The sequence below is a fragment of the Amblyomma americanum genome, chromosome 6, assembly GCF_052857255.1.
Source record: "Amblyomma americanum isolate KBUSLIRL-KWMA chromosome 6, ASM5285725v1, whole genome shotgun sequence".
Lineage (NCBI taxonomy): Eukaryota > Metazoa > Arthropoda > Arachnida > Ixodida > Ixodidae > Amblyomma > Amblyomma americanum.
This window is the reverse complement of record NC_135502.1, coordinates 58522683-58549712: the sequence shown is the minus strand read 5'-3', so window position 1 is coordinate 58549712 and position 27030 is coordinate 58522683. Positions and strand designations below refer to the sequence as shown.

The 27030-nt window shown below is 52.7% G+C and overlaps 1 protein-coding gene and 1 pseudogene across 1 annotated transcript in view; both read right to left on the bottom strand.

Annotated features, from left to right (window-relative positions):
• The window catches only part of LOC144093544 (mothers against decapentaplegic homolog 6-like), a 116516-nt gene extending 93623 nt beyond the window's left edge, over positions 1-22893 (bottom strand). The window contains 1 exon segment of the mRNA XM_077627070.1: positions 22071-22893. Within this exon segment, the coding sequence (XP_077483196.1) occupies positions 22071-22515 (445 nt within the window). The 5' untranslated portion in view covers positions 22516-22893.
• LOC144094369 (uncharacterized) lies at positions 13566-21975 on the bottom strand (annotated as a pseudogene).
• Positions 22894-27030: the final 4137 nt, after the last annotated feature.

Below are 27030 nucleotides of genomic sequence, written 5' to 3'. Positions count from 1 at the left end.
TAAAGCACAAGGCTGCGCGGGAGTGCTTTCATTCTTCACGATAAGCGCTCACAAAGATACAACACGCAGCATAGGAGGTCCACATCTTATCTCTCATTCTTTTCTAATTGTCATGGCTGAATCCTCAGCGTGATAGCTGAAGATCTACTTTTGACACTCGCACTCGCTTTCACACTTTGCGAGTGCACCTCGAGGCAGCGATGCGCTGATTGAACAACTACCGTCGCCTCACGAGGTCACTTGGACACCGCAGATTTGAGCGGCCGGCCATACAAGAAATGCGTGCGTCTTTTCTTTTTTTCTCTCTACTGCCAGCGATGGATCAAGAAGCATGCTTACGACGGCTAACCTTTTGTTTCCTCTATTCTCTTTCACCCCCTTTATCCCCATCCGCATGTATGGCAGCCATCCGGGCACTGAGTCTGTTTAACCACCCTCTCTTTCTCTTGCCTCCCTTTTCACCACCACTCCGGCAAAATGCTGATAGCACCAGACGTTCACAACAGAGGTACAGTCGAACCTCGTTATAATGAAACGGTCTATAACGAAATAATGGATATATAGGGAAGAAATGACGATTCCCCCCTTGGATGATCGGTCAACACGGGCTATAACGAAGCTACGGCTATAACGAAGTAATCGCCGGGCCCCTTCAGCTTCGTTATAAAGAGACTCAACTGTACTACTGAAGCGGTCGGGGGAGAAAACCTTGACAGTCATCACGCTCTTCACCTCTGATTCGCGGCACCTTTACAAAAAATTCTTGTCTATAGACTTCTGTCGATAGTCTATCGACTCTCTATAGACAAACCCTGGAGAACAGCCTATAGGCAATACAAACCCTACAGACAGCCTATAGACAATCTATAGAATTATGGCCATGCACTTCTACTTTTTTCTATAGACAGTCTATAGACTATGAATAGACAAAAAACAATATCTATAGCAAGGCAATGCAGGCTATAAGAAGTCTATAGACTGTCTACAGACCATTTTTGTAAGGGCCCTCATCCTCGCATCAACCGGACAAGTCTTCCCCGCCGGCGACGACACAGGCCGAACGGCGCCCTCAGCTCGTGCAACCGACGACCGCAAGAGCCGAGACAACCTGTCACCGCAGTGAGCGGCATCAGCGCGGAGCCAGATATACGCCGAGAGAGCCCCGGGCAAGGATACCGCTCCCCAGCGGCCGCACGGGACAGTCCTGCCAACCGAAACGGCGCACTCAGACCGAGACCGCTTTTCCGCGATCCCACGGGGCAGCCGCTACGGGGGATGATGCCGCTTTTCAACCGATTTGCGGGACACGAACGCGGACGCACGCACGGGTGAATAAAAGAACGAGAAAAGAAGGAGGAGGAACGAGAAGAATAAACGAACGAAAGAAACAAACACGAGGGCGCCACAGGGAGGGTCGCAAGGCGAAAGCAGGAGCAAGCGCGCGCGATCGGTCGGCGGCGGCGGCAGACGTCGAGGCCCGGTTATTACCGCGCTCGCTGATTACAGGTTGCACTGAGGGAGTCAGGAGGAGAGAAAAGAGGAGGGGGAAGGAGGAGGAGAGAGAGAGAACCCGGCACAGAAGAGCGGCGGCTGGCGCCCAAACGGCGCGCTGCAGAGAAGGAATGACTCCCGCCAGGCCGACGGGTCGCTCCGCGAGCATTGTTTCGTGTCTTTATTTCATTTCTTTTTCTTCTCTCACAAAGGCACACACGCACGTCTGCGGCGGCGGCTGCAATTGTGACTCCCGACTCGCATCCCACGTGCATGCCCACACGGGACACGCTCATCAGGCCCCATTTTCGATGGCCCAGACGACGCGCACGACCTGGCCCCGAAAAGGATTCTGAGCCCGCCCGCGTTCCTCGTCCCCCCTCTGCAGCCATTTGCGGGGGGGGGGGGGGGGGGGGGGGGGCAGTGCTTACTTATAACCACGGGTACGACTGCGTACCAATCCCCCTCCATCTTTTTTTCTGCCGTGCTACCCACTGCCTATATGTGAAGACATCCTCCTAATTTTGGGAACCGCTAAGGCGAGTCCGCTCAAGAGAAAGGAGGAAAGGGAATAGGCGTCGACGAAGGCAGCTGCAGTCGTAAGAGCGTATCTCATACAAGACAACAGCGCAAACTTATTCCAAGCGGGTGGTGCGCATTACAGACATACATAAATGGGGAGCATGAGCGGAACTTCATCGGAACTCCGAACATCGTCTTTCGGGGAACGCGTTACTGGGGGGGTCTCGCTCGCTCTCCGCGACCTAGACTGTCACCACAAGCGCCGGTTAGTCATAGTTTCGATAAACTCACCGGGTCGTTTTTTTTTCCGTCTTTTTTTTCTTCAGTCCTAGTTATTGCGCCGGTAATAAGAGAAAGAAAGGTCGCCTGCCTGTCTTGGTTGTGCGAAAGGATGTCACGTCCTGAGTTAACCACCAGGCGCGGCCTTAGTATAAATAACGAAGGGCACCTACGTCACCAAAAAAGAAACAAAACACGGTGGTGGAAAGAAGAGAAAAAAAAGAAAAATAGGCAGTCGCCGTGCACTTTGGCCACGCCTGACAAAAACGGTCCGCACATAGCAGGATCCGTTTTCAGGCGTCGCTGCGATCGTTATACCACCCAGCAGTGGCCACTTCCCGTGGACGGGCCTGTTACACGTTCATTTCTTGGGAGCGGTGTTCTAGAACTATGGGCCCACAAACGACGCCTCAACCAAAAGCGCACAACGTTCAAGCTGCAAAGAAACAAATGGGGCAGCGTCTAAACGGAATTTCGAAACACGCCCTCCTTTATCCTTTCCCTTACGGTGCGGTTCAGGTGTCCAACGATATATGAGACAGATACTGCGCCATTTCCTTTCCACCAAAAAACCAATTATTATTATTATTATAATTGGTTCCAACGACATGTCGAAGTGATGTGTAAAGCTTCGTAACGACCAACTCAAAAACAAATTCATTCATACAATCAAGAACCAGCCTTACATAATGCAAAACGTGAAGCTACACGATATCGGCGACAGAGCGCATAATACTGATCCCCATCATGCCTGGTTTGCGTCGGCTGGTAGACCTCTCATAGGATATTTTTTTTTTTCAGTGTGCGTCAATGAAAGCACTAACTACCGATATTATGGCCACTCATATCGACACACGACTGGCACACATGTAAGCTATAAGACTGCGCTAGTTTTCAAGCTTGAGCCAGCGTTCGCAATTTATTCTCTTACGTCTTGACTGCATTGGTTTGTTATATAGTTCAAGAGAATTGTACCTCGGTACACGAGGGACGTGTCTTCCGGTGTTTAGCTCGAAATATCTCGCACACTTTCTATTTCGTCACCTTACTAACCGTGTTGTTAGTATCGTACTAAGTTGGGCGAGTTGGTATCGGTTCATGGGCTGTGAAACGAACAAAGGACGACGAACCAGAAAGACACTGTGAACTTTCTTTTCTCTGGTCCATCGAAGTCTGTAATTTTGTACACACTGAAGAGAGAGAGGGGGGGGGGGGGGGGGATAAGAAAAGGCGGGGAAGTTAACCAGGCTAGGAGAAGAGAGGGTTCCAAGACGAGATATTAAGGAGAGGATGACAACGGTGGTGAACTGTAAATGAACAACGCCCTGCAGCACTGCCACAGCAGCCTCACGTGCTAGCAGAAGAACACATTTTCCAGCCCAGACTATTCCGTTCACGACGTTCTCACTGGATTCCCACGCGCTAAAGGAACCAGAATGACTCCCAAAATAGCAGCCCACCCCAGTCGCAGGGCCCGCATATAAAGCACCACGCGCCACTCAGCACCTGGCCGGCAATGATTCAGCGCCGCGGGCGGCGAGGTTTCTCCCGAGGAGCACGCCGCGCAGGATCCGGCCGTTCACGATTGGTTACGCTGGCAAGGTCGGACCCCTACGTCCGTCAAGCGCTAGAATGCCGACCGAGTGCTGCCGCCGGGACACGGTCGCACCTTCAAGACGCCGCCACAGTGCTTTGCATGTCTGCCAGGCTATTTCCGTGCCCGGCGACGCGGGCTGCTTTGTTTTGAGTTACGGCGCTGCGCGGAATTCAGCGAAGGCGCGCCAACGAAGACCGCAGTGTTGTTGGTGCTTTCACCCCCACTCTCCGAGGGCACTGCGCACGACCAGCAAGAACGTCTCCTTCGCTGGCGCGCGGACAGAGCGTCACAATGCGCGCAGGCTGGTCGAAGCATAGGGGGCGAAGCGCTGGGACAGCGCAGCTTCAATGACGGCCCGAGAAACGACGCGGCACACATTACTAGCACAAAAGGCTTCTAGCTGAAAACCTACCATGACAGCAAATTCCGCGCAACAAACGCGTAGGAAACAGCAATGGCCGAAAAAAAAACAGGAGTTGAGCGAATGATACCGAGACCGCAGAGAGTGACCAGAAAGCAACCACAGAAAACTTTGGGGGGGGGGGGGGGGGGGGGGGGGCAGCCCAGGGGCGTCCTGACTCACAGGAGCCGAGGAGCCGGCACGGACACGTCGGGACTTTTTAAAATACAAAGTTTTGCTTGGAGGTATATCAAATATCCTAGGCGCATTACAGACTGACTAGACCCAATCAATTCCCACTGATGCCCAGGCGGTGCTGGATCAATAGCGCCCGTCTGTGTACCCCAAGGGTAAACAAGCCGCCTCCGTGGCCCATCGGACCGGCGCCGTCGTCTCGATAGGCAACGACGCGGCTTTCGTACGCCAGCCCAACACTTCCATCGGGCAGAGGGACCTCGCCGGCGCAAGAGGCTGCCCTTGTGCGCAGCCGAGAAGAACGCGCGGCGCTGCGGGTAGTGGGAGGCGAGGCTGCACTCCCCTTCCTTCTGCCGCCAGGCGAAAGTTGCGGGCGGAGAGCGCAACTGCCGGCGGGGACGAGACGGCGGGGAGAAGGCACGCCGAGGGGCGCCGGAAAGGCGCCGCCGACAAGGCTGCCCCTTGTGCTCCGGCGAGGTCCCCCCTCCACATCTCCCTCCGGCGAGAAGAAAACGGGCCCCCGCCGCGAACCGCCATCTTCGCCCCCCACTGGCCGGGCACACGCCGAGCTACCATAACCGAGTCCGCATCGCGGCTCGCAGCGCGGATGTCGTCCAGTCCACATCTTTCCCAGCACCGCCCCCCCCCCCCCCAAAAAAAAAAAAAAAAGTGGTGCACCACGTCCTCCGAGAGCATTTTTTTTTCTTCAGTCGGCGATCAACACAAAAAAGGAGAGAGATCTCCCTCATCTTCCTTTCGCAACGCCGAAACCTCCTCGCGACTACTCCTACGCGGACAGTTGGAGGGGAACCGGCGGTATGAAATCGCGACTTGGGGCAACGTTTCGGCCCTTCAACACAGGGGACACTTCACCGCGGAAGAGCCTTGTACGCAACCGAGATACATCATCAACGCCACTACAAGCTAAATTACATCCACTGCAGGACACTCCAACGCTACACTCTAGCAGGCTAGTTTCTGAAGACTCAAAGACGAACCAATTAATCGTTCACCTCTAGAACTGCGGGCTGTTTTTGCTTCGAATTATGAATACTCTGTATGGGAAAGTTATTTCTTCTATATTGTCCTTATATTTCTGGTGCCGTTTCAGAGGATTCTGAGGAGTGATCACCATTCACTCTCACCCTGCACCCAGCCCGCCATATCCCAACAAATTTCCTAATCACATCTCCCCGCCTCACGATTCTACCGCCTCCGGCTAAGCTTTTCGTCCGTCTGGAATCAACCCCCACCCCACCCCTAGGCTTCACAAATTATTATTCCTTCAGCTTATCTGATTTATATACGTGGGGCCGCTGTTTCTCATTGGTGTCCCCCACTTATTCCTATCCTGAGCTGCCTCCACTGGTTTCTCCCGAATGTATATCCCTGCTGTGGTCGTCCCCGTGTCCTCTCGTCTTCGATGTGTATCCCTACAGCCCTTCTTTCGACATACTCTTTATCCCAGCCCATCGAATGATGAAACCAACGGAGCCTTGGCTCTTACAGCGCCGATCCGGTGTTTGCGATCTTAGCATTGCTCCCTTACATGTTCATTCCGTACCCCATACTTCCTGGTCAATCCGCCCGCCCCTCTACGCATTCTCATCTCAGTCACTTGCACCCTCTTGATATTCTTCTATTTCAGAACTGCAGTCTCCATTCCATATATCGTAGCCGGTCTAACTGCCGCCCCGCAAAACTTGTCTCCTTACCAGGAAAGGTAGCCTCTTGTCACGTAAAATACCAGATTTGACTCTACAGCTTTAATCCCGCCAGTGTGTTCTGTATCCCGAGCCTTGTTAAAAACTCGACAGCGACAAGGAAAGGGATAGATGTGCTTATAAACAATTATGTGTCGGCGCACAGCCCGTAGCTGCTGACCTGGTTCCCAATAACGGACGCAGCCATTTAATCGACATCCGTACAGCATGCGGTTTCCGCAAGCCCTGTGTCAGGCTCCGCTATTCACCGATTTGCTGTAACCGTTGTGCAAGTGGACGGCGGGCATAACCAGACCGAACACGTTATAGAATTTGGACAGAAAGCGACAGCGCTCCCATTGTTTCCCGTCCTGCACGCAATCACACTGACAGCGGGTGTATGTTGCTCGGAAAAAAAATCAACGTGACAAGGCGCAGCCAAGAGCTTATCTACGTGATCTATAATTAAAAGCTCTGGCAGACAGTCGGTTCTCATCCATTACCCAGAACAGATGTTCCTAACACTTTTTCCCAATCTACTCATTTTGCGTACTGCAACTGGTAATTGCGATCGGTGACGTCATCAGTGACAGCTTAGCAAGCGACGTCATTCGAAGACTCCTGAATTGAAGGCGGGGCTGGGCATTAGCCGAGAAGCAAGTGAATCGCGACATGAGCACGGAGGGGTAGACAAGAGCACGGTGTGCCACAGTTGCGGATACTGATTTAAAGGTAAACCGGATACAAAGGCACTGCCCACCGCTGTGGGGTCAGCTTCGCGAAAGCTCTTTGTGCACCTTCGAACGTCGCATCGATCACGGATCGGCAGTCGCCCGTGCATGCTATAGTCCATCGACAACTAACGACCGCATGAACTAACAGCTGACGGAGAGCTTCGTAGACATGACCCCGCGTACATACATTCATTTGGAACACCTTTCGAGCGACTTTAAGCCGTGACGGGTTAAATGTGTTATACAGAGATTTATACAATGAAAGAGTTGAACTGCTACAGATTGTCACCTAAGGCATTTTTCGGCTTGATACAGGCAACAACTAGTTAACGCTGCATTTTAACGCGCTTTTTTTACGTTCCTATTTCCCACTTATGGGATTTTCTTATTCTAAAACCAAAGTTTTAAAACTTTCAAAATAAAAATCAGCAGGTAGTTGGCGGCTTCTTTGTGGCACGCTACAGATCGTACTCGAGCGGCGTGAATGGAGCAAACATTTTTCTGCCGCAAGGCGTAATCGGGGGACAGGCTTGAGAAAAGTGAATCGATGCGGATTCCGTAAATGCCGCCAACAAGAGAGCGATGTGCGCTGCTGCTTTTCGCTTGGTTTCACGGCGCCGTGGAGCAGCCCAAAAGACGAAAACAATGTGGACGATAAAAAGAGCCACTAAAAAAAAAAAAGAAGGGAACTAGAATGGGGCGCATTCACACGGGGAAGGATGACAGGAAGGATGGAGGCGAGGCGACCGCCGCTAGGCCTAGTTCCCACGTGCAGCCGACGACAGGCAGCAGCAGCGCCAGTGAAGGAGGGTAGAAAGCGAGGGACGATAGCACTCGGCGCGCGCGAGCAGGCGACTGTTTGCGGAAGCGCGCCAGGCGCGTAGCCGGGCGCGCTCCTCCGGCGCCGCGAGCAGAGGGTGGTAGAGAGAGCGAGAGAGAGCAACGGGTAGTGGGAAAGGGGAGAGGGAGTGGGCTTCTGCATTCGCCGAGCGCACGCAGGTCGGCGGCGACGGTTGCGCAACAACACCAGCCGCCGGTCTGCAGCAAAAATGAGAGGAGTATTGCAAGAGAGAGAGAGAGAGAGAAGCGCTGCCAGTGGATGCCATTGTTTACGCGGCCCCGCCGCCGCGCCGGCGTCGCCGACCGACCGCCGGCTCGACGTGCGATCCCCAGAAAACGCGAAACAGCCGCCGAGCTCAAGCGTGGCCCCGAGTGAAAACGCGAACGCGGCAGGAGCAGCGGCACAGAAACAACACCCGCGGAGCAGAATGACAACGACAACAGCGGAAAAAGAAAACAATGAGCGTAGTTGGCGGCGGCGGACTCGAGGCTTTTCGGAGGCGAAGTTTAAACACACATAGGCCAGAGAGCGGGGAAAGAAGGCCTGGGATTCCGAGAGGCAGAGCAGGGGGAGCAAAAGCCGGCTCGCGCGACCCAGCAGCCAGTTGTGTGCCGCGGCACATTTGTCTCGGCTGCTCCGCGGGAATCCGCTGACACCAGCGGTGCTTTCTGAAGGGAGAGCTGGGTTGCGGAACCGCTGGCTGATTGGGACGAAGAACTGCCCTGCTCGGCGTGTGAAACTGGAGGGACCGACGACTGCGGCACGGGCGTAATCTTACCTTTTTAATGGGGCAAGAGCAGACTGTCTAATGGCTCACGTGCTTTTGGTCCGCACAAGGCGGGGTTAAGCATCTAAGCTCCCAAGCATTTCGCACCGGAGAAGTCGTGCAGGTACTCAGGGGATAGGCATTGAGAGCACGGAGTTAATCTACGAGGCGTGCCTTATCTCCAAAGCGCTTGACGCGACACAGCTGCAAAAACCGACTCTTGACGCGTAACGCTCCGACCGAGGATGGCGTGCTGCCTGAATGGGATTTCGGAGGGCAAACACATACATGCTTAGCATGTGTTTGCCACGCCGCCACTCATATCGCGTCAAGACCTCAAACGTTCAGTTGTAATACGACACGGATTGCCCCAATGTAATGCCCCAACCTAAAGGTATTTCAGGGTGAACAAATGGTAATGACGGAGTGAGATAGTTCAGGCTCCTTGCATCGTAACGCTCTCTTCCTCCCGAGAACTTAGAGAGAGGAAACTATTTGCCACGAGCAGACCATGCGCTCCGGCAGAACTGCACGAACAACGAAGGGAAAGCGGAGCAACAGAAGTTACCAGGGGGCCGTCTAGAGGTGCTAGGAATTTCGGCGCCAGCATGGTCGCTTAAGCCCCTCCTTCCTACGACGTTACTCACGGATAAGGCTAAGTAAGGTTAGACTTGCACCTATACGCTGAAAATCGGACCATTTCTGGGAGTCTTTCGCTGACCAAACACGCTAAGCCGAACTGGTTGCAGTTCCAACTGACGCTGAAAAGCCACCGCATCACCCATTAACGTGCACAGGTCTCTCCATAAAAGGGGAGGGGGAGAATACAATGCAATTTATTTACGTTGGAAAATGTAAATTAATTGTACCGCCATTTTGCGTTTGTGGACATGGGATAGCGATTGTGGACAAATTTGCGGCCCGTTCTCCATGCAGAGGGCATTGTTAGAGGTGCCCCCCCCCCCCCCAACGCTTATTGTTAGCACACCTTCGTGTTCGCCTCTTGCCCCCAAATTCTTCAGCTTCGCGGGTGCCCACTACCTCGTCCTGGCGCAGTTATCTCAATTAGGCATCGGGATAAGACATTGCGAGCCCCTTGCCTTTGGCGCGTTCTGCCCGCTTCATGGATTTGCAACTCTGGATCCTTACGTAATCGTTTCTTCAGATCGCGTTTACGAAGTCGTCCCGAGAGCAGCTTCGAGACACGCATTTTCTCCGACGATGGCGAGGGACTGCACCATGAGTTGCTGACGTCGAGTCGCTAACGGCTCGGGACGACGCAAAGCCGCTATACGCCTAACACAACTATGCCCTGTAAAAATTAAGCAAATATGCACACGTACTGATTCCGGCAGCGCCGCCGCCGGCCGCTCTCAACGGAGGCAGGAGAAAGCGCGTAGCACGGCGGCTACACTACTGAGAGCCGAGAGAGGTGGAGAGAGGGACCAGACACACCACCGCAAACTCGGGCAGGAGGAGGCGGCTCCTCGGACGACGCCGAGCTGTTGTCACCGGTCTCCGGCACCTCTCAACGCCGCCGAGCAGGGACAAAGAAAAAAAAAAGATGAGATGAAACAAAAAGGAATTAGACGCATGGTGTCATCGTTCGCCGCGATCGCGTCATACATCAACGAGGGGGACAATTCCTCACTCGAGCGACCTGCCGGCGCGAAAAACGACTCGTCCTTCCCGGCGTGCATCGCGGCGACGCCACGTAATTTCCACGCGATATCCGATGCCAGTAGTGGTTGCTGGCCGGACGGTCTTCTCCTTTACTTCTTTTATTATTTTTTTTGTCCTTGTAGTCGTTTCTGTCGCTTTCGCAGGGAACATCGGACGGTATGCGGTGACGCCGCGCAGTGATCGGATGGCGCCACCTCCGGAGCGCCTCTGGGAACCAAAAGCAGCAGCGGCGGCAGCGAGCGCCGAGGAATTCCTGCCCGCGCTCCCAGCGTCGACGGGAAAGGGGAGACAGCGGCGTTTCCTTTCGTGGCACATCCCGAGCACCCACGTGCGCCGAGGAGACGACGCCGGCGGCGAGGCCGCAAACGCGCGGCGCACTGCCTGTCGACGACAGAAGCAGCCGGAGGGAAAATACAAACAATGGATGCAATCACGCGCACATCGCAAGAGGCCGAGAATTTTTGCCGGACTGTGCATCGGGGCGGTACTGTGTACGGACGTACCTTCTGGGTAGCCCAGCCACTATTCGCCCGCACTTTAAGCATACAGGCATGGGTACACACGATTCGGAGATCTCACGGGGCTGCCGCCCTGACCAAACAAGACACGGGGCATCCAAAGGCGTCCGGAGCTTCGTGGACCAGCAGCGCTGGGTACGGATGCTCCCGCTGCTACGCCAGTTTCCAGCGCTCGAGGTGAAGAAGTGTGCGGGTTATTATTTCTCGGCAATTCTTGCCTTTCTTCCAGCTAATGCCCTCAAGGAAGAGCACCCAAGCGAGGAAATGAGGGTGCCTTCGTACGCGGACAGACGCGGCATCGGAGTGGCGAACACCGCCGCGACAGGCGCTGCTCGTCTGCTCTTCCTTCCCGTTTGTGTTGTGTCCGTTAAGTGGCGCTGTGGTCCTACGATGGGTAGGGCGCGCTGGCCACCGAGGCGCCCTAACGATGGGTGACTGGAAGGTCGGACACTAAGCTGACCTCAGGAAAGATAGCTACAAGAATCTCTCAACACTATGGGTCTGCTGCGATTCGTGGTGACTGACCACGAACCGTACTCCTCAAAAGCGCGCCGCCGACGCGAAGACGCCGCTCGAGTCACAACAATCCTGACGGCACGGACGCACCCACTATCCCTCTCTCCCTCCCGTCGAACAGCAAGCACGCCGCTTGACACAGTCGTTTGTTGAGGGAAGGGAAAAAAGGAGGGGGGGGGGGGGGGGTACGCTGCCGCCAAGCCAAGTCGTCGAAATGTCAACAGGTCGAGAGGCGACGGGAGAACCCGCGGGGGAGTCACATGAGCAAGTCGCCTGGAGGAAGCCCTCCTTCCGGACGACCAACGGCCGTTACGTCATAATGACGACGCCGGCGCCCGGTTGCCGTCATCTCCGCCGACACTACGGTTGACGCGTGCATTTATATTAGCACCACCGTGCAAGAACATGAGCGCGAGACCAAGGGAGGCAACAGGTGCGTCCGGGGACGGATTCCGAAAGGCAGCGGATGCGTACGCCCCCGTACGGGGGCCACGAGAACTGAATGGGGCGCCCCTGAGGCGCCAGCAACAGTGTTGAAAAGAAGAAAAAAAAAACGCTCAGTGACGTTCCACGCAACTGGACAGACTTTTTATAGACAGCCCTATAGCAGTCTGCTTAAGGCCGGTATCATACCATATAATTGGCGCCTGAACAAAATACGAAAAGCAAGGAGGAACAGATCCGTTTAGAACAAAATCTGGCCCATGTCATCAGATTTGCTCTAATCTTTCAACACCCATTGTGTCCTGAAAACCTAGACGTGCACTACCGTTACTTTGGAAGCTTTGAAGAATGCCACAGGATACAGGGTGTTTCACCTAAGACTTAAATACAATTTTTTAAAAATAGACGTTTTGAGTTAGAAGAGCGCTTTTTTTGGCAGCCAACGGTAGGCAATATCCATATCAGATTTATAATTTCGAAAACGCGGTACCCTCGGCGCTGTGGCTCAACAAATTATGCCTACATCGCGCCAAAATACACGCGCTTTCGCAAGAATTTTGCGGGCAAAGCAACCCCTCCAGTGCTCGTAACACGTCGAAATAGCCAAAATTTGTAGGTCCACAGAGCCGAGGGCAACCGCGTTTCCGAAATTCTAAAGACTGATATGGGTATTGCTTAGGGTGGGCCACACGCCTCTCAATAGTTAAGGCGCCTAACAGTAAGTAGTAGTTAACCAGCCTGCTAGTTAGCACGTCTTAGCTGTATGCTGATGTACTACACCGTTGACAATGCTATGCCGAAAAAGCGCTCTTCTAACGCAAAGTACCATTTTTTTTTAAATTGTGTAAAGCCTTAGGTTAAACACCACGTATAACAGTACAGCAGCAACTTAGCGATATTAAAGGGAGACAAAAATCGTAGCCATAATGATTAAGATCGCAAATTCGGTTACCGATAGAGAGGGAGAGAAAATGGGACTTTTATTTGCATAGATTCAGAACTTATGTTCAAGTGGGGCAGCTTTGGTCGAACGTCCAACTGCTGTGCTCCACACACTGGAGCCTAAACAGAACTCCCGGCAAAGCTATGCCACGAATCGACGATTGCGCCAGGCGGAAGTGGCAGGTGTAACAGAGACAGAGCGAACATCTGGCGCTGCGTCGAGCGCGGCTGAGAAGCCTGCATATCCAGAACGACGATTCCAGACCCAGCGCGATATCACACTGACAAAAAAGAAAAAAAAGCGAAGCTGGATTCATCCAACCCGAACGCAATTGACAATGACCGATGAACGAGATTACTTCCGCGTGCTCCACCAGAGGCGCATGTCACTGCGTACGCAACGGCACCTCTCTCCTCCACTTCCACTGCATGCCGCAACCAAGGACAATGTGCAGGAACCTTCCGCATATCCCATATATTTCAACGTTCATACAGGCTCGCACGCCAAGCCTCCGGACCCCTTTTATTATCGGCATCAGGAACTTTTTTAATTAGACAGCGAAATATGCCTACTTTGTCCCATGCCCTACTTCTAAATTCTCAGCCGAAGCAAGCGGAATCCCTTTAACGCACGTGAATATAATACGGAACATAACTTTCACTTTTAAAAAATTCGATTTGGTCGAACAGATCCGGGCAGTATAGGTCGACGCGTTAAGCCTCTTCCAGTTTATTCCAGTGGCTGTAGACTAACATTCACTGGCAGTGACACGAGTTGGGATGCCGTCGAGAGTTGGAGGTGCGGGAAAGGGCGGGAGGAAAGAATAGGTAAGGGGGGTTAACCAGGTGGAATAAAATCCGAAAGGCAAAACCAAAGTCGTCGCCTAGGGGCTTACGTCGCCGTCTGGCGGAACGCTCGCCGTCGCGCCCTCTCCCTGCGTTTCAGCCCCAAATTTCCCTCGTGACACGTTAATTCCCAGACAATTAGTCGCCCCATACGGCTAAAAATAATGCTCACGCCCGCCAGCGCCAAGCAGACCCAACACAGACGACCGGACGAAACGGGGCAGAGGCTAATACGCGAACGGCCAAACGGGATTCAGCAGCGCAGCTAGAAACGCAGCCAGGCTGCAGCGATGCATGCGTCAAGCGCGTGCGCTGCTCAAACAAAACAGTCGGCACGACGCCTGCCCGCCGCAACTTGGCCAAGATCAGCGCGGTGCTAATGGACAAGTCGGCGCCCGGCGGCATGTCGCGGGGAAGGGGGGAGAGAGACGAATGGGGATGAGGGGCGGTAGAGTTGCAGAGCGACGCGAAGATGCAGGAAAGGAGGAAGACGAAGAGAGTCAGCCGCGCAAGATTCATTAAAGAAAAAAAAAACAGAAACGAAATAAATGAGCTCAAAAGACGGGGAGGCGCCGTCACAGCTCCCGGGAGAGCGCGGCTCCGTCAAGGGCACTGCAGGGACCGCGCGCGCTCTCGACCCAAGAAGCCGGCTCCTCGAAGTTTGGCTGGAGACGAAAAGATAGGGGAGAGGCTCGAACAGTCCAACGCTTTTGAAAGAAGTAAAACAAGGCCGTAATAATAACGCTAAGAAAACAGAAAACGAAGAAGGTCGCGCCATCTGCCTGCCTGTCACGCAGAGTGCCTCTCCCTCCAAAGGACCAGGGCTTCTTCCGCTACGACCTGCTGGAATCAAGCAAGAGCACGAATGGGGCACGCAGAAAAAACAAACAACCAAGGCGCGTCGCTGAGCTGCTTCTTTATGCCCGCTCGACCAATCTCAATAGTCAAATTTAAATTAAATTGGTTCTAGGGGAATGGAAATGGCTCACTGTCTCTCATCTCGGCGGACACCTGAACCGCGCCGTAAGGCAAGGGATAAAGGAGGTACTGAGAGAAGAAAGAGGTGTCGTAGTGGAGGGCTCCGGAATAATTTCGACCACCTGGGGATCTTTAACGTGCACTGGCATCGCACAGCACACGGGCGCCTTTTAACGCGGCCGCCGCGGTCGAGTTCGAACCCGGGTACACCGGCTCTGTAGACGAGCGCCCTAACCACAGAGCCACCACGGCTGGTCTAACTTAAAGCAGAACTCCAGTATCCACAGCAATGATCGGTTTACACGATCAGGGTGAAAGCAGGCTCCAGCTTTTTGGAGCAGCTTTGGAGCAGCAAAAGTCCGATTTTGGAGCAGGTTTGGAGCAATTTTTAGGCTATTTCGGAGCACTTTTGGAGCAGGCTGGCGACATTAAATGCGACTGAGAGCCATTTTGTTCAAAACTAGTCCAAAAACTTCACAAGAACTAACATCACGTCATAGAAAACATGCAGGAGAGGGTCCTTGCTTCGGAAGATCGTTTGAAATCTGTCAAATATCTGAGCAGAGTTTTGAAGGAAAAACAACTTTGCTCGCAGTGTTTTGTCACAAAATGCAGATGACAGACAACCGTGACTCATAGATGAACACCTCGGCTGTCCAGCTCTGGAGGAGAATGCCGTAAGGGCATCATATGACTTTAGCACTCGCTCAACACTAGGAAGCAGTGTCAGCCGCCTGCTGTTCGCGTGCCACAAAAACTCTAATTGGGGCAGTCTCATATCATTCAGCAGCTTCTTCATGTCCGCGTGCCTCGTTGCAAACTTGAAATAGTAGTGGACATCAGTCACTAGAGACTCCACTTCTGCGCAGAACATATCCAGCCCAGCAGCAAAAGCGTTGTGGACTTTGTGGAGGCCGCATTCACTGATGGCAACCATTTCGGGGCTTGCTTCCTTCTTTAGCCTTCGCTTAAGGCTTTTCTTTCATTACGTCAGGGCCGTCACTGTAACAACATATCATGTTCTTCTTGCGAACGTCACTGAGGGCAGCCTCAATGCAGGAAAACAGCTCATCAGCGGCCGCATGACCCAAGTGAACGGACTGGAGACGCTCCACCACATTTTCAGTGTTAGCACGGTAGTAGCGGACAAGCACGTCCAGCTGCTGCACCTCGGCCTCAGGGGTTGGGCTCTCGTCAACCGTTATTGTGTAAAACATGTCGGGCATGTCAAGCTCCTGAGCTACTTTTGCCTCTAAATATGGCCCCAGGTAATTAGAAATAATGTACGAAGCATCCGTTTCGTAGCGAGCGCCCAGGGTTGCCTGGCCGACAATAGCACTCGGCTAAATTTGGCTCTGTAAATTGGCGTAATGGGCGCACCAGATCAAATTGGCACAGCACTGGCCACCCCTGCACGACGTAAAAGAACACAGCAGCCATGCTTTGCAGGACGGTTAGTCGGCGGTGGTGTGTTGGAAGAGGTCCAGATGAGGTCATATTATCAGAGGTGTGGTGCGGGTGGGTGTGGTCATCAGTGAAGGACAGAAGCAGTAACCACCTCACTTGACAGACAGGGAAGGGTTAAAGGTGAGGTAAAGAGCCACCGATGTCTAGCAGCACGCGGACGTTAATGTGCCCCGTCTCCATCGTTAATTTGGCTCGCGGTATAATCGAGGACGCTTCGAAAATTCGCGCCTTTTGCGAGTGCACAGTTCGAGCAGGGTGCCGCCACCTTGTTGCTGCTGGGAAATTGGAAATATAATGCCCGCGTTTCAGCGTGCGCAAAGCACCAAACGTCGCAACTAGGCTGTAAAACACTCTATCTCGACGTCGGACGCGAGTCTCGACAGTTGAGCGAGATGGTACACGTCACGCGTAAAACAGAGACACCTGTGCACGCGGAAGGACACGGGCGCGATCCTATTATTATCCCCCGTCACTAACTCCGCGTCGTGGGGCTTCTATTTCCCGGTGCCATCATGCGCAAACAGCGTGTTTTATACACACTCAGCTGTGTACAGGCGGGCGTTTAGTGCCGCATTACTGGGGGCAACCCCGCCGACCCCAGAGAAAAACGAAAGCATTCTTGTTAACGTAAATAAAGTTTCTGCATTTTTCAATCATTCTTGCAATTAAACATCACAAAAAAGCTATACAGCATATGAATGTATTTGCTTTCAGGTTAATATATAAAAACAAAAATATGCGCTAAATAGCTAAACGGAGTGCAGAATAAATACAGAGGACAGTGAAGTGGAGGTTAGTGTTCATCTTAGTGCTCTCCTCTTACGTTACGTTTGCGTAAGCATACACTGGTACAAATTGAGCGGAAAACGTTTCCTTTTCAAATATACCTACAGTTGGAACGCAATGAATTAAGAGGCACAGGCTTGAATGCGTGCCCCTGAACTTCGCGTCATTTCTTATTAAACGGCAAAGGTTCAAGGCTGGACTGTTACTTAACCTTTTCTTGCTTAGCCCCAGCTGCGAGCATTTTTTTTTTCGTTTTGCAACTTTCGTCTTCACACGCCCACACACACACTATACATCTTGAAGCTCAGTTCGGAGCGGTTTTATTCGTTTCGTGACCTGCATTTGCACAAGGCCAGCATGACTCACAACAGCCACAGAATGGTGCGTTGTGAAACGCAGAACAATGCCCGCCCGGCTCCCTATATACTGCTAGACCTCTTATTCATGCTGCGATACATCCTCGTAGCCAAAGCCCTGCCGGTGATGGAGGAGCAACAGTGGCAGCATGCGCTCAGCTGTAAACGTCTGTTCTGGCGACTTGCGAAAGTGTCTTCCTTTTTACTTTACACTAGTGAAGGATCGGTACAAAGGAGTGTTCGCTCGAATTTGAATATGGCTCGCGTTTCGCCTCCAAGGAATGCATTTACGGTCGAATAGGTTCAGGGACGGGGATATATACACTTTGTGCTCAGTTAATGCTGTTGCAGGTACAGGTTAGTGCAATTCAATGATTATGGCTGACCACATGGACTTGAAGGGAAGAAAAGGTGGGACAAGCGCTGAATTTGTACAAGGCTGTATAGCGAACCACATCTCAAATATTTTTCTTTTTCGCGCGCACGGCCTTAATCAGCACACGTGAATGTCAGTGAATAGTGCGCCTATATATATATTATACGCTGCGTGACAGAACAAAGCCCAAACACCTCCTACTACGTGATGGTGTGCTATGCAAGTGACAGACAAGGTCAGCCATCACACGGTCGCGGAAAAATTCAAATGTCCAGGGTGGGTCAAAAGTTCCCAGGCCACAGGTTTTGAGCGCTATAGTCGGTCAGTTACGAGACACCCCCCGGGCTCAAAATTTCTACAGAAGAAAGGAGAAGCACCAGTCTCCCCTCTGAAAAACATGATTGCTTTATTGCTATCATAAATCGCAGCATATGGCGCTGCAAAGTAGACCCTGTGGCCTGGGAACTTTTGACCAACCCTGTGCGTGTTCCTACCATTTGCATACTGTTCTTACCAGTGTAAAGCCGTGTTTTCGTTAAGTGTATGGAGATTCTCAAATGGCCAGGGCCGGAACCCCCGAACTCCCGCTGCTAAAAAAAAATCATTAAAAATAGATTGGGAAATAGGAGAAAAAGTATGAGCAAGAAAACGTGGTATGAAGGATTAACAGCCAGTGTGAGCATACCTGATGCCCCCATAGTAGTAGGCTTAAGCACGCCAGGCGCCACAGTTCCGTCATTACTTTACCATTACTGCACGTGTCCTTCCGTAGCTCGAGTTCCCGCCGTCCCTTTTACGTAACGCACAAGCGCCGCGGTTGTGCCTGCGGGCGCACCCCGCCGCTCCTTGCCGGCCACCGGAATTCATGGCCAGCAGAGAAAGAGGGGAGGAGAGCTGCCTCTGGTCGATCCATTAGTGCGGGCGCGTGCCAGCCAAGAAGGAAGGCGCCGAAGAAGGCAAGATTCCGAGCGCAGTCGCAGCCGCGACGACTGATTAATGACCCCGAAGCAAGACCACAAGGTCTGTCCGGCCAACGCGAGCCCAGGGGGAGGAAGGGCAGGGGGGGATAAGAAAAGAAAAACAAGCGCGGCGCTGCTGGGCGTCATTATGTGCGGAGAGTCACAAAGAGCGCCTAAAACGAACTTATTTGACTGGAGCAAGGGCGTACGCTGAAAGAAGGAGCTAAGTCGCGCCGCGGGGTAAGGGGTACCGCCACTGGCTGACGGGATGATGTCGGAATGCGGGGATTGGTGGGGCAAACGGGAAGGTGAAACCCCTACCCTGTTGCGGCAGGAAGTGGACTTGTGTCCATTTTTTTTTTTTTGAGGCCGCAGTGGTACGTAGACACATCACCGGAAAAAGAGATTTTTAGGCCGGCCTGATGAGGAGGGGCGGCTCCTTGGCACCATTCCAAGAAAACCGAAACACTTGCTCCGGGACTGCGCAGTCACGCATTTTTTTTGTCGGAGTCATTTATGGCTCAAAAATAGGCACTTTCCGAACACTACACAACTGGCCGCAGAGCCATCCTTGCAGCACTCTCTCGCAATGAACTACCGCGCAACGCTGACTGTGCGGCGTGACTGCAATGCCATAAGCGTCACCGGTACACCGGTTGTTGTCGTTGCATTCCCAATGAGTTCGAACTGTTGGCGCACTTCAGCAATGTTCTGCTCTCTTCACGGAAGCTATGTTTGGCGATCACTTAGGCTAGAGGCCGTAGAAGGCATTGCAATGCACACCCCGTCGCAAACGCAAGTTGTACTCGCCAGCGCGCTGCACAAACAGCTTTTTACATAAACGCAGCCGAGGCGCCCACCGGTTATTCAGTAGTAGCGCTGAAATAAAGGCCGCAAGAAAATCACTTGCGACTTTCTAACTGTCGATAGCAAAACTGAAGTTTCTCACGACTTTGTTCGCGTACGTTGTCAAATCCTGCACATTTTCGCTCTGACCCAAAACGACCCAACGCGTCCGTGTCAACTTGAATTCGGTCACACGACCCGAGACGAAAGAGTAGCCAAGCAGATTCGAAGACGGCCCACAAACTGAGCCTTCGATACAGTTAGTCAAGCTGGCAGTCGGGGTTACCCAACCACAGAGGTTAAATGCAGTTATGAAAGGCATGCAGCAAGTCATGGTAACAATGCTGGAGTACAATCGGGTGCAGCAAACGTTTAATCCCCAAGTGGATGATATCAGGTGGATTAGAGATTATACAAGGTGTACCTGAACTTTAGGAGTGCTTCCATTTTTCTTTTTTTTTTACATTTCAAGAGCGCCACCGCAGCTCGCCCTATTGCTACACTCTGGGCTCTGTCCATACTAAGGACAACTGCATTAAGATCGTGCTGTTAATTAGAAATTCAGTTTTTCGTTTCTCCGTTGTCGGTCGCTCTAGCTGAGAAATTTGGGGTTGAAAATAGAATAGTCACGCCCACTACTCTACTCAAACTATGACGTTGCTGTCTAGAATTTTGTACTCCGTGACTGCTGGCTGGAAGTGAATGACGGTGTGGTCTAGCCTGTGAGATACGCAAAGAAAAAATGTAAACACCTAGCATCATCGCAGTTTGCTAATGAAAACGAGCTTTTGCGACGATACCAGTGATTCTTTGTGTGTGTGTGTGGGGGGGGGGGGGGGGGGTTGGGAGGGGGGGGGGGGGTCCATTTTCATCTTATAAAAGCTCTGTTTCCAGTGAAGTAGCCTCTTCGCCATTAGAGCGCGATAATCCATCGATAAGGCCGACCTCAATTTATTCACAGTGCACCTGTACCCCCAATTATACTGTTATTCTTTGAGACAGAAATTTGTGCGACTTAGGTTATTTATTCTTCTTTTCCACTCCTTGGCTTATTCTACACACGCACGCACACACACGCACGCACGAGTGGCAAGAGTCGGATTCGTAATACCTGGGGAGTGACTAGAGTAGTGTGGCAAAAGGCGTTTTCTAACAATCGACAGTCCCTATTGTGCGTCACTAAGTGCTTCTATTTTACAACGTCAGGCAACAGCTACGTCGCTAAAAGTTTTGCATCTCTTAATGCGCGAGCCTAGTGTCGTGGTAAAATGTCTGAATTCCTGCAAGATAAACTGCCATTTCGCAGCGCTTTCACCACAGCATGGTGGCCAGTACCAACCGCACACACATGCGACGATAAATAAAGCTGCCGAGTGCGCCTAGAAAAAGGAAATAGAAATAATAGCCACCTGGCCTTCACCGTACGCAACGTTTAAACCTCTTTTTCAGGCCGGCCAGCGAACGAACTCAGACCCGCCACTGGCCTCTGTTTATAGAACGCTCTCGCTCAGTCCGCGTCAACAAACCTTTTTTTTTCTTGCTTGGCATGACTCGCCTACTTTGCCTGTTTTGGTTGCTTTCCACGTCTGTAATGGATAGCATTCCTAAACAGCATCGCTGAGTTTTCAGCAACGCCAACCCCGTCTATCCTTTTATCCAAGCCAGAACGTGCATGGGAAACCTTCCCGCAAGCTTGAAAGACGAAAGCACGTTCACCTTCACCAAGAACGGTGCTGCGCACATACACGGAAATGGAACAGCTAGCTTGCGAAACGAATTTTGGAATTCGTTCCAAAAACAAAACTCCTCCTCCCCCGAGCCGCGCAATACAGCCAGCCGAGCCCCTGCAGCTTCTCTTCTTCGCTTGGCGTAGCCCTTGTGGCGACGATCGAGCGTTTCTTGCGAGGTCAAAAATATGTGGGAAGGCAAGCGCGCTACTCCAAAGCTGCCAATGCTCGAAACGCGGCTCCGAGCTGGCTTGCAGCCACGCAGCACGCTTATGCCGGCTAGCACTCTGGAGGCGTGCCTATGTCCACTGGCTGCACCTGCGCTTAGCAAGCAGCCTCCATCCAAACCCGAGGGAGTCGGGGCGAGCGCCTGCTGTTCGAGAGCCGTTAACGAGATTCGCCGTCTACCTTGCTCGAAGTCACAGAAGGAATGGGTGTGGGAGGGGAATGCGCGGGAAAGAAATACATAACGTGGCAGCACTGACAAACCGCCTTGCAGTCCACCATCAACAAAACTATCGCGAGGGCAATTATTTTCGTCGCAGTTTCAAGGTGGTCCGGGGCCAGATTTCGACATCAATAACGATACGCGTGGCAAGTGTGTACTGCTAAAGAGGCTGGACTAAACTGTTTATAGCCGAGCTATTGTGGAAAATTAACGATTTTTTGTCTCACCACCACTTGCTTCCGCGTTATTGGTATCGACGATGAAGTGATTGACACTAACCGCTAGAAGAGGCTTCTTACATTAACACACCGTAGTTTTAGGCACAGAGAGGTAAACTCCGCGCGGAGAGAAACAACAATAGTCGCGTATACATACACTGCCAGACAAGCCGCCCAATTGACGAGCGGCGTAGCGAACAAGTGCCTCTTTACAGTGAAACCTCTGTCCGCCGCATCTTCAGAAAGCGGCGCGCGGGAAAGAGAAAGCAGTGGGAACAATGCTGCACCTACTCTCGCCCACCAGATGGCTTACGGCCCACTCTCGCCGCTCCGGCATTGCGGGAAAATATAAATACACCCGCCGGCTCCGATGAAGCGAAGGAGATAGAGAAAACGCAGTTGCCAACCGCGCCGAGCCGGCGTTCTGCATACCTGGCTTCTGGACGATGCTCCAGTGGTACGGGTTGCAGCAGACCTGCAGTGGCGAGGCGGCGACGCACCATGGCAAGCGCTTCAGTTCGTACTGGTGCCGGAGCTGGGGCCAGCGCCAGAGTCGGCAGCAGAGCACGTGCGGCGCCACCACCTCGCGCGGCAGCTTGACGTCGTCGAGCGGCAGCGGCAGGCACTCGCATCCCTCGCGTCCTTTGCTCTGCACCGCCTGCAGCATGGTCTGGAGCTGCGAGTCGCACAGCTTCTTCAGCACCGCCTCGACGGCCTTGCGGTCCTCCAGCGGACAGAGGGCTTCATAATCGGCGCCGATCGCCGGCGATGCCGCCGCCGCCCACTGCGGCGGCTGCGACGACGCGTACGACCTCACCAGTTTGTCGCTTTCATCCCACAGGCGTTTCACCAATTTGCACCGCTTACTGGTGAACATGAACGCACACCATAGCGCCGAGGTGTCCCAGCTCGCCGTGGCATACAGGCCGCCGAGCGGGACGCGCTCACCGCTGCTGCCGCCGCCGCCGCCCCAGCGCGGCCCCGCCGGCCCCCATGGCGGCGGCTCTGGGGCTCGACGGCCGCCCGCGAGCACCGCGCCACATGCACACGGTCGCCACTGCTGCACACTGCTGCTGCCGGGCCGCACCGCTAGGCACGACCGGTGCACGACGGCCCCGCTGTTGCTGCTGCGACAAGCTGCTGCTGCTGCTGCTCGGCGGCCATGACGCGCGGCGCCCCCGCACGGTAGTCGCCCAATGGCACTCGGCGCATAGCAAGAGGCCAACTGGCGCGCCGGCCGGGGCCTCGCTGGCGCCGGCGCGCCTCCTCTCCCTCGGCGCGTGCGCGCCGCGCCGCCGCCGGCGACGGCTCGAAGCGACGCCGAGGTCAAAGCACCGTTCTCTGTTGCTCCCCCTCCTCCGCCTCCTTGGCCGGGTTCAGAGTTCGGACTCCGGCCGGGGCCGCCGCAGCAGCTCCACGTCCAGCTCCCGTAGGCGGGAAGGAGCTGGCCGCCGGGTGCTTTGCACGACGACACATCCGGTTCTCGGGCAAACTCCTTGGGAAGAGGCGGCGGCGAGTGCACGCGCGGCGGCCGTCTAGACTGGCCGGCGCTGCTCCCTCCTCGGAGAGCGACCGACTGCGGCGGAGGGCTGATAGTTGCGCAAATGACAGATCAAATTACCTCCAGCTGCCGTGATTACGGCGCTCACGTTCGTTCCTGTTCGTCCTGTTTCTCGGTGATCCTTCGCGGGCGCCGTCGGGCTGCCCGATTATTGAGGCATCCCTCCTTCGCCTGGCGTCTCTCCGCCGCCCGTCTGGTCTCGGTTTGAGTGATCTTTGTGATAGTTGGCTCCTGCGCCAAAGATGCGCGGGTAAAAGTAATAACTGCCCGGGAGAGCCTGGGCGCCGTCCTATCTTTCCTCGTAGCAAAAAGAATCGAGCGCTCACGTTCTCCTAGTTGTCATTTGTATATTTAGTTTTTCCTCTGTCGTCTCTCTTTTCGTCGAGGAGGGATGCACTGCCCCTCGTCTAAGGACTTCTTTATCTTTATGCTCTTTTCTGGGACCAACACTTCCGAACATTGTGGTTAGTTTTCGTCTGGCCCGATTATTTGCTTGCTCTGTTAGAGCAAGCTGACTGCCGTACGCTTTTCATATTAAAATGTTTATTTATGGTATGCAGATAAATACACCGATAACCGCCAACCAGCCAGCCAGTGAAAGGGCCAGAGCGACGATTTGTTTTAGGCGTGTTATTTGTCGGCGTATTGGCTCGAAAAGATCGATGCACTCATGGTTGGCAACACTTGAACGGCTGGTCCCACTCTCACCCGGACTGTCCAAATTTTCGACGGGCGACTGCAGAGCAGATACGTGTACGGACGAGTTTCGAAACGGACATATTTTTTTAAGTCTGAACGCCTTTGCTCAGACAAAGAAGAAAGTTACGGTTTCTCTTCGGTACTACCCGTACCTTTCGGCTACGATGCTTGACAACTTATTTGCGGGAGGAGGACTTCAGGGAGGGGAACAGGGGAGTTTACTCAGCCCTTCGCCCTTAGGACAGAGCTTATTGCTTGTATGGACAGACTACCGCGTACTAATGACAAAAAGACTACGCTAAGGCATACCGCCATTAACGCCCAATCGGTAATCATGGAGTCCTTTTCGGTCGTGACGTTTGAATCGAGTGGCAAGGAAAAAAAAATGTCTCATTTCTAAATCGAATTGTCTCAGCAGCAAATTTGTTTTTTGACGCCGTACAAACATCCGCATAGCCCCAAAAAAGCCGTGCAATCGATTTTTTTCTATGAATAAAAAATTGCATGCAGTCGTCCTCAGTGTCCCTTCAACGCTCATTTCGGAATTGGTGCAATTAGCACTTCTCGTTCAGCTTACACTGACATATTGGATTAGAGGTGCGAAAATGCTACTTGAGCAGGGGCTGGTGCACAAAACAGGAGAACGTTGAGCGGTGTCGTGACCCTGCAGACGCAATATGGACAGGACACAAGCTAAATAAACCTTCATGCTTCGTTTGTTACTACGATTCAATCACGGTGACAAAAAGGACGCTCATGGAGGTGCGCCGCCGATATTGGCTAACTAGTTTTCACATTCATTCCCATACTCCATGCTACACAGCAAAACGCTTCTTTAGCGCGCAGAAAGACCAGGTGATACCAAGTGGACTGGATCATCATCAGTCTGACTATGCCCACTGCAGGGCAAATGCCTCTCCCATGTCTCTCCAATTAAACCTGTCCTGTGCAAGCTGCGGCCACCGTATTCTTAATCTCACCCGCCCAACTAACTTTCTACCGTCCCATGCAATGCTTGCCTTCTCTTGGGATCCACTCCGTCACCGTGAAGTGTCATCGGTTATCTTGCCTTCGCATTACATGCCCTGCCCAAGCCCATTTCTTCCTCTTGATTTCGGCTAGGATGCCATTAACTCACATTTGTTCCCTCAACCACTCTGCCCTCTGCCTGTCTCTAACGTTAAACTTGTATTTTTTCTTTCCATAGCGCGCTGCGTTGTCCTTAACTTAAGCTGAACCCTTTTCGTTAGTCTCCACGTTTCTGCCCCATAGCTGAGTACCGTTAAGATAACGCTGGTGTAACGTTTTCTCTTGAGGGATATTGGTAAACTGCCATTCATTATCATCATTATTATCACTACCTGCCCTGATTAGACGTATTCCCTTACCATTTCCAGCGGCTCGCTACAAATTGTAAACTGCTTGCTGTCCCCTTCTGAGACTGTTGAGCATTACTTTAGATTTCTGCATATTAATTTTTAGACCCACAGTTCTGCTCTGCCTATTTGGCTCATTGATCATGCTTTGCAGTTCATCTCCTGAATACCTTAGCAAGGCAATTTCATCAGTGAACCGACGATTACTAAGGTATTCTCCGTTAGCTCTTATCCCCAACTGCTCCCAATCCAGGCCTCGGAGTGGATATGCGCCAGCACAGAGTCAGAGTTTATTATAAGTCATCAAACCTAACCAGACAGGCAAATCTGTCTAATAATAATAATAATTGGTTTTTGGTGGAATGGAAATGGCGCAGTATCTGTCTCATATATCGTTGGACACCTGAACCGCGCCGTAAGGGAAGGGATAAAGGAGGGAGTGAAAGAAGATAGGAACGAATAGGTCCGTAGTGGAGGGCTCCGGAATAATTTCGACCACCTGGGGATCTTTAACGTGCACTGACATCGCACAGCACACGGGCGCCTTGGCGTTTTTCCTCCATAAAAACGCAGCCGCCGCGGTCGGGTTCGAAGGCAAATCTATCTACATATTTAGTTTTCAGAGTATGGGTCAGCACTAGCATTCTGTCCGGACGGAGCACTCCGGCAATCACCGTGTGACACGCCGTAGTCCCGCTCCACTCTCCCAGTCCAATCCAACAATCACAGCATCCACTTTCCACAACTTTCACCCATCGTCTCCCACCCTCTTTTCATCTTCCCTCCCCCTCCTCTGAAAGGAGAGGGAGGATCCCTTTCTCCATTTTGCAACCTGCCAACCGAGGCTTCAGACGCACAAACGGACGGACGGACGTAGGGATTTTTTCCAACACAGAGGTTCTAATGCTACCGCTTTAAGACACTCCTCGACACTTCTTACGCCCCGGAGTCGACTGCTGACTTTGACGTAGCACTGCAGCTGCCTCCATCGCTCCCGTAAGTTTACCATAACCTCGAGGCCCATTTTTATCCCGCACAACCACGGAGGAATTGCCAGTACTCGGCAGTGCCCTCTGTAACCGGTCCGCGCTCAAGCTCACCACGGATAACATTCTCGTGGATAGCATTCGCCTGAATAACATAACATCGCGAAGGAGCAGGAGGCACGTCTATAGTGGACGCTAGAGAGGTTAGAATGGTAATGCACCTTCCTGGGTATACTCGACATGAGGGCGATCATGATCACGCGAAACACACCCACATAAAATTTTTGCGCACGTAAATACACATACAGTATTATCGCAGGGTGCGTATACAAGTGTCATTAAGAGTAATGTGAGGAGGGCTTTCGCAGCAAGGAGCACCGAAGCTGCGTCACGCCAGGCCCAAGCACATTCGCCAGGCTGAGGGTCTTTCGGAGGTTTTCAATTTGCTGCGGTATATATGCTGTTAAAAGAAGCAAAAAACGCCGCTGTATATCAACTGGTTAAGGTTTTCGCATACACGGCATGCTGGGCACGGAGGATTGATGGGAACCTCCGATTTTGCATCGGAAAATGTTCGCGTACGCTACATCGAGGAGAATCTGGTTACGCGGAATGTGTAATCCACGAGGTACGTTGCGAACGTCAGTCTACAGCGCACAGCTGTCGCTAAAAGAAAAAAACGAAAGAACGGTAAAGAAAGAATGCGAAAGCAACAGAAGGGGAAAGCAGGAAAAGAACTGAGTTAAGAGAAACGAGGATAAAAGGGGAAG